Consider the following 19,230-nt stretch of genomic DNA (forward strand, 5'->3'; position numbering starts at 1 on the left):
ACAATTGCAAAATTGATTCTTTTTCCAGTCCACAAAATTGACAGAAATGTTAATCTTAATTCTTTCCAAAACATGCTTAACTGGATACATCCTATGTAGTGATTTGTAGGACACTTCTTAAATGTTGTTATTGCTTCAAAATTTGTTTCGAATTTTCCATGCTTTGTCCCAATAGATATTACCAATTAAAGAAGACCAAATAAATCTTGCTGTAGAAAAAGAGACAAAAGAGCTTTTATAACCTGATAACTACAATGATGTTTTAAAACATTAACAGTGTGGATTGATTCTGAAATCATATATAAGTGAGTGAAAAAATAAATAAGTAAATACTTTAAATAATAATAATAATAATAATAATAATAATAAATAAAAACGAAACTGCAATGGCGCGTGACTTCCACGCGATGGCGCCTCATATTAATCAGGAAGACGCACTCAGTCATGTGACTCAGTCAAAATGGCGTCGGGGCAACAGTGGGTGTTGGTAGAGATGGTACAAGCTTTCTACGAGGTAACTACAAACTTTCTTCTTTTATTATTTCTTTTTTTAATTATATGTAGATATCGATAGACTTTTTTGTGTGTGTTCAGTTAAACAGCACCGGCACATATGATTGTATTTGGCTATATTTCACACATAATCTTCAGTATTGTCATAATGCAACTCCAGGAAGTGTGTTAAACATGAGTGTCAGACAGGTGAAACTCATTCATATACATCTGAATTTACTACGGTAAACATAGTACCCCGTTAAAATGTTATTACCCTTGTTTTTAATGCACTAATATCATGATATTAATATGGGTTCTCATAAAATATATATGTATGAATCTGGAACTTCATTTTTCTCTGTTGTCAAAGGAAGTGATTTAACATTGACCAAACCTGTATGATGTCATGTATGATGTAATTTTTCTTTCTTTCTCTGGAATGTCTTATATTGATTGTTTGTGAGAGTTTTATATGAGAAATAAAGCAGTAATAAAAACAAAAACTACAACAACAAAAAAAATAAATAAATAAATAATAATAATACATTCAGTCACAGTTCTCTAAGCAAGCACACATTCACCTTTAAAATGTCTAAGGAGTGCTTCATTGGGAAAGCATTGCATTTTAATTATGGTGTAAAGTCATCTGATGAAAAAATGAAAACCTTAATATCGGATGTACATCACAAGTGTTCATTTATCACCATCATTTATCACAAGTGTTCATTTATCACCATTATACAATGTCTTCTCAAATTAGGAAGTGATGCAGTTCATTTTATAATAGTGTGTTGTTGATTTCTCTTCTAGGCACCAGCATATCATTTGATTTTAGAAGGTATTCTCATTTTATGGATTATCAGACTGCTGTTTTCCAAAACATATAAACTTCAGGAGAGATCAGACCTCACAGAAAAGGTAAGAGATCCATTATGCATTTCCTTTAGACGCTGGTTCAATGTTAATTGAAGGATGTTTTCTTTAATTCTGTGGCTATTTGGAATTCAAGCAATCTTATTGTCCACTATTGTTCAAAACTTTGGGGTCAGTATGATTTTTTTTTTTTTTAAATGTTTCTTAAAGAAGTCTCTTCTGCTCACCAGCTGCAATTATTTGTTTAAAATGCAGTAAAAACAATAATATTGTGAAATATGATAGCAATTAAAAAAAAAAAAAAAAAAAAAAAAAAAAAGCTATTTTCAAAGATGAATTTTCAGCATAATTTCTCCAATCTTAAGTGTCACTTCAGAAATCATTTGAGTATGCTGATATGCTTTAGAAACATATCTGATTATTATCAATGCTGAAAACAGTTGTGCTGCTTCATTATTTTGTGGAAACTCTTGAGGATTCTTTGGAAGTTCGATAGAAAGTTAGTAATACCTTTATTCTCACTTTTGATCAAATTAATGTTTAAGTTGATGTTTTTATGTTTAAGTATTAATGTGAATAATAAATTTGATGTTTGTAAACTATAACTGCTTATTATTTAGTTAGTTGCCACTAATTAAACTAAAATTTTAAGATCAAAACTTAATCCCGTCAGAATCTGCGTAGTCTGTTTTTCTCACACAACCTCCAGAGCAAATTACCTACTGGGTCATTCCCTATCAAATCAACCAAATTTTGGAAATTTCCCCAGCTCAAATTTTTGAATTTGTTAATATTTTTTCTGTAAAAGACAAACATAAATAGTGATGAAAGCCAAAATATTAAATGTCACATTTTGTAGAGGGGGTCAAAATGACAATTTTTACTTGAGATTTGGAGCCAAATTAGAGGGGTGTAAAAATGACTTTAGAAAGATGGCAGCATTTTAGCAGATTAGAAGGTCTATTAGTAAAATCTGTCAACTTTAGCAATCTTTGTTTCATTATATGCAACAATGACAGTTCAAAAATGCCAAAAAGCGCTTCTTGTGTTTTTTTGCCTCCAGTTTGCATGCCTGTAATTTAAGAAGTATTAAAGATATCTTAATATCCTTTTAGATTCTGGTTCTTGACAAACTTTCCTTTGGTATCTTCATTTTAAAGGCCTTCGATGGTTCAATCCCAAAGATATGGACATATAAATGGCTCCATGAGTAAATTGGTACACATTTTCAGTGGTCAATAACCAAATGAGGTTCACTTTGCATACAGCTGATACTTTTTTCTTTTAAAGAGGAGTGCCTGAAACATAATTAATGTTTAAACTAGAAATGTATCTTGTTTCCCGCTATCAAAGGCATTGCATAAAACAACTCTGAGTACCAAAAAATGCACTGAAAACGGTTAAGTTGAGCACATTAACTTGCTCTCAAAAGTGTATTTATAAGAATCTATATTTGAATCAGTTTTAGGGATATTTGGAAGATGGGACTTTGTTCATTTCAGTTGAGTTGTGACTGAAACATTGTTTAGAAAACTAGTCCTGTCCAAATAGGGCTTACATCTAATTTAGAAATGTGTAAAATGAAATGACAATATGATTTCAGAACCACAGAATGATTGTTATACTGGTAATCATAATTTGATTCGGTTACATCAAGACAGGAAATTTTGCTTGATTTTATAAGTGTTTTCTTTCTGTCCTTTATTCCTGTGTATTTCAGGAGAAAGAGGAGTTAATTGAGGAGTGGCAGCCTGAACCGCTGGTTACTCCCGTATCGAAAGACCATCCTTCCCTTAATTACGATGTGGTCACAGGGTACGTCTTGTGTGTACAGTCTGCAAGTGGAGACATTTTTTATTTGAAACGATGTTCAAATCAACATCACAGCTTTGTCTGACCCCATATGGAATAATAATTGCTGTGTGCTGTGTAAATTATACTGACTGAAGGCAATGTTTTTCTTTTACAGCCCTCCAAGCCACAAAATCATTGTAAATGGGAAAGAGTGCATTAACTTTGCCTCATTTAACTTCTTGGGTCTGCTCGACAATGAGCGTGTGAAGGTTTGTAGCAGCACAGACGCTAGTCTAAGTGCTTTTCCGTTCTTCACATTAACATTCATCATAGCTGATCCTGATTGTAATGTGCAGTTTGCTCATTAATGCTAAATACATCTTGATTTGGAAGGCGTAGTTTGCATGGCACTTACTCTTACTGTCGTTAAGATTTTTAATGCTTTTGATAGAAGTCTCTTCTGCTCACCAAGGCTGCATTAATTTGAACAAAACTACAGTAGAAACGGTAATAATGTGAAAAATTATTACAATTTAAAATAGCTGTTTTCTATGTGAATATATAGTAAAATAGGGCTGCACGATTAATCGCATGCTTTTGTCATGCGTGTCTCGTCAGTAAAGCCGGTTCTGTGATTAGCGGTAAATGTCCATCACCTGCTTTCAAATGGAGTGGCACTTAATATACAGAGCCGTAGTTCGCGGACAAGCTACGCAATATCGCGTTCGTAATCGAAAGCGATTCATCTGCGATTATGAACACGATATTGCGTAGCTTGTCCGCGAACTACGGCTCTGTATATTAAGTGCCGCTCCATTTGAAAGCAGGTGATGGACATTTACCGCTAATCTCAGAACCGGCTTTACTGATGAGACACGCATGACAATCTCGTGCAATAAATCGTGCAGCCCTATAGTAAAATGTAATTTATTCCTGTGATCAAAGCTGAATTTTCAGCACCATTACTCCAGTCTTCAGTGTCACATGATCCTTCAGAAATCATCCTAAAATGCTGATTTGCTGCTCAAGAAGCATTTCTAATTATTATCAATGTTGAAAACAGTTGTGTGGCTACATAGTTGAAAAGAACAGCTTTTTTTTTGCACTAGAAATCTTTTGTAATAATATAAATGTCTTTACTGTAATTTTTCATCAATTCAATGCATCCGTGCTGTATAAAAGAAAAAAAATCTTTTTTATAAACTCATAAAATATATAAAAAATAAAATCATATTTTATTTTATTTTTCTGTTCAAATATATAGTAGTCAAATGAAGTGTGGATCAATAAATGAACCAGTTATTTTGTTTGTCCAGTATGTCCAGCTGATATAATGGCACACAGAACCAATTAGAGTTTAATCTTTGCTGTTTGAAACTAATTTTAATACAGTTATATTGTCATAATCTTTCAACAAAATGTAATAACTTGCTCTGTAGGGATGTGCAACAATTAATCGCGATTAATCGTTTGCAAAATAAAAGTCTGTGTTTACGTAATATATGTGTGTGTTCTGTGTATAATAATTATGTATATATAAATACAGACACATACATGTATATATTTAAGAAAAATGTTAGATTTATATATAAAATATTTATATTTATATGTAATATAAAATATATATAAATATATATATTTATTTAAACATGCATATATTTCTTAAATGTATACATGTATGTGTCTGTATTTATATATACATAATTATTATAGTCAGAACGCACACATATATTACGTAAACACACTTATTTTGCAAACGATTAATCACGATTAATTGTTGCACATCCCTATTGCTCTGCTTTCAAACTCACTTTCCACTTTCCTCGTGTAGTCAAACATTGAGCATGTTGCAAGCAACGCCAGTGTAGTGGGTTCAATTCCCAGGGAATGTATAAACTGGTAAAATGCAAGTATAAACTTGAATGCAATGTAAGTTACTTTGGATAAACTCTTTTGCCAAATACTTGAATATAAACTGCTCTATATGAGTGAAGAACCACCACACGACTTAGTCAACATGACCAGTATTTTTCCTTATTTTACTTTTGTAATGTGACATCATAAAGCATTAAAAACATTTGTTTGTACCATATGTACCATATGACCTGGAACATATATTAGGCACAATATGTAAGATTTTTGCAGTAAAATATCCAAAAACCACTAGGCCAGTGTTATATATTTTGTTCAGTTGAGTACTTAGAATATCCCAAATGTTTCCAACTATTTGTAAATCATGAGAAAATTGTGATTTTTAACCAAGGATACGGGACGTGTGAAGAGTCGCCTGTCAATGGCGTCATATCCGCGTTACCCTCAGTTTCCGGTTTTATTTTGTAGAAACCATGGAAGCACCAAAGACGCTTTAATATATTACATGTTTTATTAGACAAGGGAACAACTGTTTGGTTACATTTATAGACAGAAAGCGAATTATTGTTATATAGCTCAACACATTTAGTCTTATTGTTTAAATCTAATTCTCTTGATTTTCCGAGAGTACCATGCTTTTACCATGCCTCAGAAAAGCTGCTTCGTACTGTACAGTAACGTTAATAATCTCATCCATGAACATGATTTCTGCTCAAGTCCTGTCCCGATTCTTTTCCACTGGCTGTGAGGTGAAGACGACATTTCCCAAGATTCCGCGCTCAAACTCGGTGTCATCAAGCTACGCCTTTGTTTTGAATAGACGACCTCTAGCGGCGAAAAATCGACATATTGTAGCTTTAAGCAAAGTAAATAGTGTTGTTAATTTCATCAGCTATTATTTTTTAGTCCTCTGTCAAATGTACATTTTAGTTTTTATCATATTTAATCAAACTTGACAAAGCAAAAAACAGGACAAGGCTTAGTCGATTAAATTTCTTGGCATTTTAGTCTAGTTTTACTCAATGAAAACGTAGTCACATTTTCGTCATGCTGGAAAAAGGTTTAATGAATAATCATGATTATTTGTCATTTGAGAAATCTATTGTTACATTTCATAATTATTGCACTTTATTGCAAGAGTTTTCTTCATCTAGGCCTGGTTTCACAGACAGGGCTTAGCCTTAGCCAAGATTAGACCTTAGTTCAATTAGGGCATTTAAGTAGCTTTTATAAACATGCCTTAGAAAAAAAACATTACTGGTGTGAATCTTGAGACAAAACAATGACACTGACATATTTTAAGATAATTTAAGATATGTCAGTGCAAGTAGCTTTAAGTTAAAACAGTTCAAACATCCATTTTAGTCTGGGACTAAGCTTAAGCCTTGTCTGTGAAACCAGGCACTATTCTACTGATTTATTATAGGCTACTTATCATATAAATTAACAGTCTTTGTCTACGTTATGAAAACAGGTACAGTATTTTTCTCTCTAACCTTTTTAAATCTCATTGGTGCAACAGTATCTAATGTACTAGTGAAAATGGTGCACATGCTGCTAGTCATTTTCTCGAGATCATGTGTGTGTTTAGGTACGATGAGCAGCTGAGACAGATCAGGCAGTTTATTTGTGAATTTATCTATAGTTGTCGGGAGAATTGTTCTGCCTAGTCGATATCGCGGCGCAATTTGACAGATATCATCAGTGTGCAGTACGCATGTTACAAGATAGTGATCAGTGACATCATCACTTTGCGGTAGAATTTCTATATCGGTAGGATTGATTCCATGTGATATAATTAAATCTAGTGTATGATTAAAACGGTGACTGGGTCCAGTGACGTTTTGTTTGACCCCAAAGGAGTTCAGTAAATCTGTAAACGCAGCCCCTAACGCATCATTTGTATTGTCTACATGAATGTAAAAATCTCCAACAATCAGCGCTTTATCGACGTTGACCAATAGGTCTGAGAGAAAGTCTGAAAACTCTTTTAGAAAATCAACATAAGTCCCTGGAGGTCTATAAACGGTAGCTAAAGCAAAAGATAGTAGCGACTTTTTACTTATATCTGAGAGTGTAACATTTAGCACAAGAATTTCAAATGAATTAAACCTATAGTTTGTTTTCTGAGTAACATTAAGATTATCTCTATAGATTGTTGCTACACCACCGCCACGGCCAATCGGACGGCATTTGTTTTTATAACAGTAGCCAGGTGGACAAGACTCATTAAGACCGAAATAATCATTTGGTTTAAGCCATGCTTCATGCTTACATGTTTGTTGGTGTTTTCAGATAATCGTGTCGCTTCTTCCACAGTGTAGGGAGGGCGTGTGCGCAAGGTAACATTTTACATAGTAAAACACTGGAAAAGCTCTGATTGGGGATTTAAACTCTTAACATCTGGCAACATCAAACATGAAAGCTTGTAGTAGAGTAAATCTGAAAATCTTATCGTACTTCAATAAAAGCATTAAACCACTGTGTCTTACAGTATCAATAATTTGTTTTCAGTTGAAGGCTTTGGCGTCACTAAAAAAATACGGTGTGGGAACTTGTGGACCAAGAGGATTCTATGGGACCTTTGGTAGGTAGATTTATCATCTCGGGTATCTGTCTGTCTGATGTCGCTGTGTCAGTTTTAAAGCATTTAAATGTTCTGCAGATGTTCATCTGGAGTTAGAAGAACGCTTGGCAAAGTTCATGAGAACAGAGGAGGCTATCATCTACTCATATGGCTTCGCCACCATCGCCAGTGCCATTCCTGCTTACTCCAAGAGAGGAGACATCATCTTTGTGTAAGTCCCTGTGTAACTCCGAACGCCTTCCACCTCCATTGAGCTTCTTAGGAACATCCACAGCTGATCATCTGTAGCAGTGAATGAAACAGGAACATTTTTAGAGATGATAAAACAGTCTGATCTGTCTGTGTCTCTGGTTTTCTCAGCGACGAGGCAGCATGTTTCTCCATTCAGAAAGGCCTCCAGGCTTCACGCAGCTTCATCAAATACTTCAAACACAATGATATGGAGGATCTAGAGCGCCTTCTGAAGGAGCAAGAGATTGAAGATCAGAAGGTGAGATGGAATAACTGGTGACATGAAGAGAAATTCAGTAAATACAGCATAAAATGCTGTTTGTAACCTATTACCTGGTAAAACAGTATCAAATAACGTAGACTTGATTTTAAAGGCGCAGTAAGCGATTTCTGCAAAACAATGTTGATATTTGAATGGACACTCAAATAAACACACCTCTTCCTTCATTGCTCCGCCCCCAAAATAACAAATACACAATTCAACACAGGCTAACTTTCAGGCTTTCCCACGTTCCCAGGGCTATGTACAAACACATTTTTTTCAGCACACACACAGAACAGACATCTAGCAAATATTCACAAAATTGTTTGTTTAGGTGTTGATTTAAATGTTCAACAGCATCTCAGAAATCGCTTACTGCACCTTTTAAGTTAACAATTTATTTTACAGTGTCCTTGTTACATGTAACATTTACACTTACTGTAGTAATAATGGTACATTAATGGTACACAACCCTAAACCTATAGCAAGTTGTTCATTAATATTACTTAGTATTTAAATGTATAATTACACTGTAACAAGGAAACATTGAAATAATGTGTAACCGATTTTAACAATTGGGATTTGACTGGATAGTGAAAATTACATCAGTTAATCGGTTATTATATTATTTTTCTTTGCCCACGTGGCCTTTTTGTCAACATGTTTTTGAAATGGAGAAAAACAGTTATTTCTTTTGTAGAACATGCACCGATGTATCAAGTGCAATAAGATTTAATAAGATATATTAGTAGTACATATACAGTGGCATGAAAAAGTATGTGAACCCCTTGCAGAATCTCTGAAAATGAGAATTATTTTAATAAAATAAGAGGGATAATAAAAAATGCATGTTATTTTTTGTTTAGTACTGTCCTGAGTAACACACCCCGACTCTTAATGCATCGTGTTTCCTTCTGGAGCATCAGTGAATGTTTGAACCTTTTTTAATAGTTGAGTTTGAGTCCCTCAATTGTCCTCAGTATGAAAACACAGATCTCAAAATCATACAGCCACTGCTGGAAAGGGTTCAAATATGCAAAAATGCTTGAAAACTGATGAATCTGCAGGAGCTGGAGGATTTTTCTGAAGAACAGAGCTCAGTTTAACTGCTCAGAACAAACAAGAGACTCATGAACAACCATCACAAAACATAAAAACAGTCGTGGATCATCAGGGTAACCACACACAGTATTGAGAATCAATGGTTCACATACTTATGAATGGGGTTATTTTAATAAATTCAGCTATTGTTTTGTCTTGTAAACTAAATGCAAACATCTTTTATGTAAAATATCTTACTCAGGACAGGACTAAACAAAAAATAACATGCATTTTTTATTATCCCTCTTATTTTATTAAAATAATTCTCATTTTCACAGATTCTGCAAGTGGTTCACATACTTTTTCATGCCACTGTATGCATCTATCCACAACCACTCAAAAGACCTTAGCATCTGTCTATATGCACATTATGAAAGATTACATATTTTTTTAAATGCAGCAGCTGTTTGTTTGTTGTTTTGCTATGCACGTATACATGCTTGTTCATTCATAGTTATTGTTTTTATGTGTTTTACTTCAGAATCCACGTAAGGCGAGAGTAATCAGACGGTTCATTGTAGTCGAGGGACTCTATATCAACACTGCAGATATCTGCCCACTACCTGAACTGGTAAGAACATTTAGATTGCAGTGCATTCAGAAAGAATTCAGCTTATTTTCCACATTTTGTTTCATTAAATTTCATTTCATTTAAAAAATGCATTAATTAACTTTTTCACATCGATCTACACTCCTTACCACATAATGACAAACAAACAGATTTGTGATAGAAAAAAAAAACTGAAATATATAAAATGGGGTGCAGATCATTTAAAAACATAAAAAAAATTAAAAAATAAAAGCGTTTCATCATAAAGCTGCAACATAAGAACAACTGGCAACACTTTACAGTAAGGTTCATTAGTTAACTACTTTAGTTAACGAACTAATAATGAACTACACTTCTACAGCATTTATTAATCTTTGTTAATTTCAACATTTACTAATACATTATTAAATGCACTGTGAACTAACATGAACAAACAATGAACTGCTGTATTTTCATTAATTAACATTATCGAAGATTAGTAAATACAGTAACAAATGTATTGCTCATGGTTAGTTCATGTTAGTTATCTGAAAACATTAACTAATGTGAAGTAACTAATGTGTAACTAATGAACCTTATTGTAAAGTGTTACTGAAAAATTGAGTGCTCTGAATACCTCTTCTAAATTTGTTGTGTTTGCATCACAATACTGTTGTTTATAACTTTTATGGGATTTGAACAAACAATACATAAATATTACACTTCTGCATATCACAGCTACTTCTGCATTTCATATAATCTGATGTTTTTAATGGATGCATCTTCTTTTCCAGATAAAACTGAAGTACAAATATAAAGTACGAATCTTTTTGGAGGAGAGCATGTCTTTTGGAGTGCTTGGAGAACATGGAAGAGGGGTCACAGAGCATTTTGGGGTCAATGTACGTAATGGCTAGAATATACACTATGAGCTCAGTTGTTAAATAATCATGTCACAAAATTTTCATGTGTGTTTTAATTTCAGATTGATGATATTGACCTCATAAGTGCCAACATGGAGAATGCGGTGGCATCCATTGGAGGTTTCTGCTGTGGACGATCATTCGTTATTGATCATCAGGTATGACTGCAAAAGAACAATAACTGATCAAAAAATAAAAACGGCTCTTTATTACAGGAATATTCAGTGTAATGACTATTGCTGCGTTCCATTCAACTCAGAAAGTAGGCATGGCATCTGACATGGCATCAAATTTTCGTGTTGCGATACTTGCTGAATTTTTTATCACGGTATACAGTATTATCACGATATTGAAATAAGTTGCAAAAAAAGGTGTTGTCATACTATAACATACAATCAAAAATTCTTATAACAAAAAGAACTGAACATTTAAATTCAATAAAGTAAAAAAAATATATACAGTAAACAAATGTTTCAAACAGATTAAAGTGCTAAAGAATTATAAAGAACAATAGGTAACACTTTACATTAAGGTCTCATTAGCTAACATTAGTTAGTGCATTAACTAATATTAATGATGAGCAATAGCTACATTTGTTTCAGAAGTTATTATTCTTTAGTTCTATAGTTAGTTAGTTTAAGAAAATAGAACTGTTCATTGTTAGTTCATGTTAGTGCAGGTCCATTAAATAATACAGTTGCAACATTTGATTTTATTAATGTGTTATTAAATGTTAAAATTAACTAAGATTAATAAATGCTTTTGGAAGTATTTTTCATTGTCAGTTCATGTTAACTAATGAATTAACTAATTTTAACTAATGGAGCTTTAATGTAAAGTGTGACCGAACAATAAAGGATCAAAACATTTTCATTCAGTATCTAGGGCATGTTTTAGTTCAGATTAAAATGTTTGTTTGAAAATAAATAGCCTATTAAGTCTTTAAAGGGATAGTTAACCCAAAAATGAAAATGATCCCATGAATTACTCACCCTCAAGCCATCCTAGGTGTATATGACTTTCTTCTTCCAGACGAACACAATCGGAGTTAGGACGTAGGAGTAGGGTTAGCTTAGACGCCTCTCACAGTTCAAACAAATAAGGCTGGGCAACAAACTGGAGCTCCTCTTCTCTTATATTGAAATCCTCCAATATTTCTCTTTAAAAATTCTCATTTTAGACTTTTAATTCAAGACCAGTGTTTTGATTTGTTCTATCCTCTGGGCTTCCACATTCGCCCATGCGTCAGGTCGGAGACTATATTGGCGCAAGTCGATTTGCCTAGGATTTCTGCCGGAAGCTAGTTATTTTTATTATTAACCCCCTGGAGCCGTGTGGATATCTTTTATGATGGACGGATGTACTTTTTTGGACTTCAAAATCAGAAGCGCCATTATAAACCTTTGAAGAGCCAGGAAATTTTATAATATAACTCCAATTGTGTTCGTCTGAAAGAAGATAGTCATATACACCAAGGATGGCTTGAGGGTGAGTAATAATTTTCATTTTTGGGTGAACTATCCCTTTAAGTATTTAAGTATTCAGTTTTGTTTACTTGGATACTTCTTTGTTGATAGTAAAACTCCTGCATAGTTAATGGTAGGGCACGTAGGGCAGTTGAACAATTTTACAGTCAACACTATTACATACGTAGTAATATCCCACATCCGACTTTGAATGATAGGCTGAAGCCATAATACCTAGCCTCAGTCTAATGTCCGTTTACATCATCTGTGGCTCGCTGTCCATTTTTCCACAGACAATCATTTTGACTCAGTGTGTTTATTAGCGCATGGGAAATGTGTTTACAGCAAATACTGGCAGCCAAAAATAACCCAGAATATTTTTTAATCTGTATTTTCAATATTCAACATTGGTTTTGTCTTTGTATTCAGTAAGCAAAGGATTTTTGTATGTTTTACGTACTCTCAGCTGTTTGGTGCTGTGAATCTAAAAGATTTGGCTGTCTGGTTATTGTTTGAATGATCAAAAGAAGCTTCTTTTGATGTATATTTCTGTACACATGGTTTTTATATTCTGGAAGTAAAACTGTAATTATATACATATGCTTTTTTTAAATCTGGACACACGTGTGGAATTATCCTCATGTAACCTAGTCACTTTGAAATGTGATCCAGATCCTTGTTGGAAAGCAGAAGTTCTTGCATCAGTAATCCGTAATCCTGTTTGTTGAATCCACAGTTTCTTTAGAGTCTCTACAGCTGGGTAATTGACAGGAATCAATCTTCTGCTATGACATCATTCCACTTGAGTTACCATATGATGTATTTTGCCGTCCTCTGTATTTATGAGTTTTGATACACCAAGTACTGTTATACAGTAATTTATTCTTTTTCTTGCCTGTTTGACTGTCATATAACATCACTTGTGATTCACATGCATCATATCAGATTCACTCTTCCCTTAAATGATGTGAAGGAAGTGAATCCACACGCTCTACTTAAATGCAAATGGAGCATCAACAATCTGAGCTGCTTGTGCATCGTTTGCAGATTTTCCTACTTATAATTTTACTGCCCAGTTACTTTGAAAAATGCTCAGTGATAATGCTTAAGCATCAAATTTATAGTCCAATTTGTTGAAGATTTGACAATTTGTACCAAATATACAAACATTTATAATGTTAAAAATGGCAGACAAGTAAACAGATGGGGCAATATTGATTTTCTTTCCTCAAGGGATAGTTAAAAAAAAAAAAACTGAATCTTTAAAGAGCATATTTATCAAGTTTTGGTTCTAAAGGTGCTTGATAAGTTTCAAAGTGTTCAAATGGACCAATAATATTGGCGACCTTGATTAAAAGCTTATTTATGATTGTAAAGTTATAAGCATATTAATGATTAATATTAACCACCAGGTGCCACTGTCTCCACTGTCCAAATCAAAGTTTTTTTTAAAGTTTGTTTTATGATGAAATGTTACATAGCCTAACTTTTGTAATGGTTGCAAAAAACAGAAATCCAGATGGACTCCTCATTGCTCGGCTTCTAATAAAGATTTTTCCCACCATTATTATACCCTAAATTGAATATGAATATTTTCTGTTATGAATTGATTGAATATATATATATATATATATATATATATATATATATATATATATATATATATATATATATTCAATTTTTTTTTTTTTTTTTTTTTTTTTCAGCGTTTGTCAGGTCAGGGTTACTGTTTCTCAGCATCCCTTCCACCCATGCTGGCCGCTGCTGCTATTGAAGCCCTGAACATCATGGAGGAAGATCCAGGTAACAACATTTACATAAATAAAAACATGCATGCATCTTCTATAGCCATTTAGTATATAATTTCTTGCTAGTTGGGAGCATGTTTTATGTACCTCTCTCTATCTCTCTCTCTCATACACATATATATATATATATATATATATATATATATATATATATATATACCTGAATTATGGTTTTTGACTTAACGTTTCTTTTTTTTTCTTTTTTTTAACTGAGTGATTTAGTTAACTGAGTTGGCTGGACTTTAAAGAGAGCCTCTGAAAATCATCTGATCCAAACCATATGCAGCAACACTCAGACAGACATAAAAACGGACATCATTTTTAGCTGTATTTGCTAGGCCAACACAATTACTCACATTTAGTTAAGGCACTTGAATAAAACTCTAAGTAGAATCAGACTTTTGCTTGGCGGATGTTAAAAGGGCAGACAATCCCATAGACTTACATTGACGAGGGAACCATGCCATATCAAAAGACCAGAATATCCCCAACTCTTTTTGACTTGGTCCAGAATAACAATATAGAAACACTCTTAAAGTCCTGATATACTTCAAGCGAAATCGAGGAATGAACTGGTGTGACGTCATTTTGAAGTAAATCAGGCCAAAATGAAGTTTGTTTGAAGTTAGTTTCTGGAGTTTAAATAGCAACTAGGGATAGAAATGGTAAGGAACTGAATGATTTAGTCTTAAATAATGAAGAAAATTTATAGTAAATATATATTTTTCTAGTTATGCATAGCTGTGAAATATTTAACCAGGTTTAAACATTTGTAAAAAGGCATAACTTGTAATTGCGTGCGACTAGAAAAAAATCATACATCAAATAGTGTGGAACTCCTGTGTGATACTTCAGTGTTGAGCAGTGAAGGTTCTAGCAGTTGTTTGTCTCTGAGCCCATCAGTGGTGTTTGACTTTAATGAATGTTGAGAGACAGTGTTCAGACTGGTTCAACACAAAGGTGCCACTTCTCCCCAGGGGAGATGAGTTTCAGATGGCTCTCTCAGTGGGAATTGAGTGCAGCTCAGTTGATTCCAGCATGTCACATTAGTGTGTGTGGATTGAGCACCAGCCTCACTCATGCCAGAATAAACTAATTACCAGCTGAGCCTGTATCTTTTGTTCTCTATTCTATATTTTTATTCCATTTTTACTCAACATTTTTTCTCTACACAAGGTGGGGTGGCTGATGGCAGATAGAGTTGTCAAAAGTACCGACATCGGTACCTAGTTGGTACTGAAATGTAAAAAATGTGACGCTTTGAGCGTTGTTGAGCGGATTCGTAAACACCTGATTGGCCATTGTGTTGACGCGCTCATCGGATATGTCTGTAATTGGCTTCAGTGATCAATGTTGTAAATTTTCATCAATGAAGCTCTTCACCGAGTGCTTACACGGATACACACGGGAGCGTTTGAAAGCAGGCATCTGTCGTGGACCAATCCGCTGATAGACGCCTGCTTTCAAAGCGCTTTCAAATTCAAACGCTACCGTGCATTGATCATTGTAGCAAATCACGGACATATCTGATGAGCATGTCAACTCAATGGCCAATCAGAGGTGTTTACAAATCCGCTCAACAGCGCTCAAAGCCTCGCATTTTTTAAATTTCATTACCGATAGGTACCGAAGTCGGTATGTGATATCACACTATTTTATTTAAGTAGAGTAAATAACACAACCATAACAATTGCTGCAATTAAATTTATATTTATTTACCATAATATTTACTAAAACTGATTTATATTTTATGAACTTAAGTTTATACTTAATTTTATTTTGATATCTGTCCCACTTATCGGCCAAACTGAGAAACATCGGTTAATGCTAATTTGCCAATTTCTCAGACAATATATCGATTGAGCACTAAGTCTCAAACTTCAGTACTCAAGGGGGCGATATAGTTTTCTTAAAATGTCTGTCATTAAACTGTGTTATTATTCAGGTCGCTCAATGATGACAGTAGTTGACTCAACAACACTAATACTGTAGAAACTTGTACTTGCTTTCCTTTCTGACACATTTACCAATGCAAACACACTTGAAATTTAGTTTTGTTAAAGTGCATTCGATCACTTTCTTGTGTAGAGCATGGTTTTGGCAAACCATCACACTGAGTGCGGTATTTTTTCATGTTCTCTCACAGGCATTTTCAGGGTTCTGCAGGAGAAGTGCAAACACGTCCACAAAGCACTGCAAGGGCAAGTCAATCTTACTTCCTTCTTTCCATTAAAAAGAAACCAAATTGGCCACAGATGTTAAGTAACCTAAATGTAGATTGCCTCCAGTGAACTCCATCATTATAAAAATGAAACATCAAGCTATGAAAATAAAATCAGTGTTACTGGCGTTATTATGAGCAATAATAATAATCTACATACCGACATGCCAGATGTCCAGGAATTAGAAGTTCTTACTGACCTAATGCACCTGTTAAGTCTTAAGTGTGATGGCTGGTTATTGACTGTGTGGTCAGGAATGATGATATCATTGGGATTTATTGCAGGACTCCAGGATTGAAGGTGGTGGGAGAGTCTTTAGCTCCGGCTCTCCATCTACAGCTGGAAAACAGCACAGGATCCAGAGCAAATGACTTGAAGCTGCTCCGATCAATCGTCGATTACGTAGGTTCAACCAGGAAATCACAGACAAATGAGTCTCTTGTCTTAGTGTGGTTATCATCAGCCTATAAAACTTAATACATATAAATGCGTTTCGCAACCCACTCTATTTTTTTTAGTATGAAGCATTTTGCAGTTCAAGAAGAAAATGTAGGACAAGACTTTAACCATTGGGAATTAGTTGGATCATAAAAAATGAGTATTAGATACCAAAATGAACATTCAAACGTTTGGGGTCAGTAAGACTATAGTCGAAAGAGTGTAATTAAAGGGATGGTTCACCCAAAAATAAACATTCTTTCATCATTTATTCACCCTCAAGTAGTTCCAAACCTGTATGAATTTCTTTGTTCTGCTGAACACAAAGGAAGATTTTTGGAAGAATATCAGTAACCAAACAGTTCTCGCCCCTCATTTACTACCATAGTAGGAAAAATAAATACTATTGTAGTAAATTGGGGACGAGATCTGTTTGGTTCCTGACATTCTTCCAAATATCTTTCCATTCCGATGAAGTAAAAAATAAAAAAATAAAAAAAACGTAAACTTTTTTGGTCAAAAATGACCGAGCAGCAGAGGGTTAGTTAACCCTGGGCTAGATAACCAGAAAAGGAACATTATTTTAAGAGGCAGAGAAACATTACATCAAAATGTTACAAGTTTCTCATTACATTATATTTATAATATATAATGTGCACAATAAGATCACAAACAATTACTAAAAAATGTTTAAAAAAGGTAGATTTTGAATTTATGTTGACTTTCAGAAATTATAGTTGATGCGGTGTAAGTAAAAGAATCTGTTTTTTGGTCATTTCTGTAGAGTTTGGACAGACGGATCGCGCTGACTTTGGCTCGATACCTGGACAAAGAAGAGCGATTTCTTCCACCGCCAAGGTGATTAGCTGTTAATGATTTCATCAGTTAAACCTCTTTGAAATGAAGTTTTGACTCAAATGCTGAATGAACATCTGTTGTGTCCTCAGCATTAGAGTAGTTGTCACCGTCGAGCAGACGCAGGAGGAAATCGAGAAAGCAGCGCAATGCATTCGAGAAGCAGCTGTAAACCTCCTGAAATGACGTTAACGCATCAACATGTCCATCACACACCACGAAGCTTTAAATGTGTCATTGACCTGAGATCAGCAGAGACATGAAAGTGAGAGTCATCCTGCCTGATGGTTCTATGACCTTTGGCCCTGAAGACCTCAACAACACACTGATTGAACCCGTTTCTGTTATATTTATGTTTTTCCGTACTTGGTGTACAGATAATGTGGATTATTTTAGTCTCCATTTCACATTGAAATAAATGCAGAGCTGATTTTTCATGCTGTTTGCAGTTGTTGTGCACCATCAAACCTGTTTATGATCTGTTCAATGCCTTGAATAATGATGGGAGATCTTAACTAATCAGTAAACATAGCATAAAATGTAAAGTAACTTTTTATACACTAGTATTTACATGTTACCTTTGACCAAAGAGTTGCTTCTTTACCACATTTCAAAATGTTCATGCACTGCGTATGAATTGTGTTCGTTCTCTAGCTGTGAGGAATTGTACATTCTCAATAATACAGTTAATCTTATGTGGACTTTTTCGGTAACAGTGCAGTGTGAGTGTTATAGAGCAAAAGCTCACACACAGATATCAAATATGATCAAATAGTTTTGATTCAGTGATTGTAATTATGTCAAAATGTGACTTTGTTTTTAAGCGAAATTCAGGAATAAAATACATTTCTTTATACAAAGTAGTCATGTTGCATTGGTTTTTATAATCATTTTATCTCCAAAAACACATTACCTTTCAAAAATGTGAGTCAGTAACATTGTTTTATGTTTTTGAAAGAAATTCTTAATTCTGCTCACAAGGGCTGCATTTATTTGATCAAAAATACACAGGGTTCCTACGCGGTTTGGAAAAGTATGGAATTTGATTTGAGTAATTTCCAGGTCTGGAAAAGTATGGAAAAAAGAAATCAGAGTATGGAAAAATATTTGTGTTTCCATACTATTGTCTCTATTCAGTTTTCTAATTTATTATACCTGCAAACTAGACACTTTACAGCGAAATTAGCTCTTTTGAATCAAAATACATAATTTATGTGAATTTAGAGAAACTTGTTCATGCTTTCATCACCAGCAGGGTGGATTAGTGTAATGGGCTCCTCACTGGCCTTCCCAAAAAGACCATAAGACAACTGCAGCTCGTACAGAACGCTGCTGCCAGGATACTGAGCAGAACCCGAAAACATGAACACATCACACCAGTCCTCAGGTCCTTGCACTGGCTTCCAGTTGCATTTAGAATTGATTTTAAAGTACTGTTACTCATTTATAAATCACTCAATGGCCTAGGACCCCCAATACATTGCAGATATGCTCATAGAATATAAACCTAACAGATCACTCAGATCATCAGGATCAACACACTTAAAAATACCAAGGGTTCACTCAAAGCAGGGAGAATCTGCTTTTAGCTGTTACGCCAGCCGCAGCTGGAACCAGCTTCCAGAAGAGATCAGGTGTGCTCCTACAGTAGCCACATTCAAATCCAGACTCAAAACACATCTTTTTATCTATGCATTTGCTGATTGAGCACTGTGCTATGTCCGAACTGTTTGCACTTTATTTTATACGTATTATCTTTTTATTCTTTAAATTC

At 34.3% G+C, this 19,230-nt stretch overlaps 1 protein-coding gene across 1 annotated transcript; it reads left to right on the forward strand.

Moving 5' to 3' along the window:
• The first annotated feature begins 404 nt into the window (after window positions 1–404).
• On the forward strand, window positions 405–18,319 carry sptlc1 (serine palmitoyltransferase, long chain base subunit 1). Its single transcript, XM_048171135.1, has 15 exons — window positions 405–514; window positions 1,306–1,413; window positions 3,089–3,183; window positions 3,338–3,431; window positions 7,549–7,621; window positions 7,700–7,832; window positions 7,982–8,111; window positions 9,697–9,786; window positions 10,539–10,646; window positions 10,730–10,825; window positions 13,840–13,936; window positions 16,088–16,142; window positions 16,448–16,565; window positions 17,386–17,459; window positions 17,549–18,319. The coding sequence occupies exons 1-15, from the start codon at window positions 461–463 to the stop codon at window positions 17,640–17,642; spliced, it is 1,419 nt and encodes a 472-aa protein (XP_048027092.1). The 5' UTR covers window positions 405–460; the 3' UTR covers window positions 17,643–18,319.
• Window positions 18,320–19,230: the final 911 nt, after the last annotated feature.

The sequence above is a fragment of the Megalobrama amblycephala genome, linkage group LG2, assembly GCF_018812025.1.
Source record: "Megalobrama amblycephala isolate DHTTF-2021 linkage group LG2, ASM1881202v1, whole genome shotgun sequence".
Lineage (NCBI taxonomy): Eukaryota > Metazoa > Chordata > Actinopteri > Cypriniformes > Xenocyprididae > Megalobrama > Megalobrama amblycephala.

Bases quoted from the DNA above. Each gene is read 5' to 3' on its own strand.
- sptlc1 (XM_048171135.1), top strand. From the start codon at position 461: ATGGCGTCGGGGCAACAGTGGGTGTTGGTAGAGATGGTACAAGCTTTC. The intron at 7,833-7,981 runs GTAAGTCCCTGT...TGGTTTTCTCAG, and splicing joins AGAGGAGACATCATCTTTGT to CGACGAGGCAGCATGTTTCT. The intron at 10,647-10,729 runs GTACGTAATGGC...TTTTAATTTCAG, and splicing joins CAGAGCATTTTGGGGTCAAT to ATTGATGATATTGACCTCAT.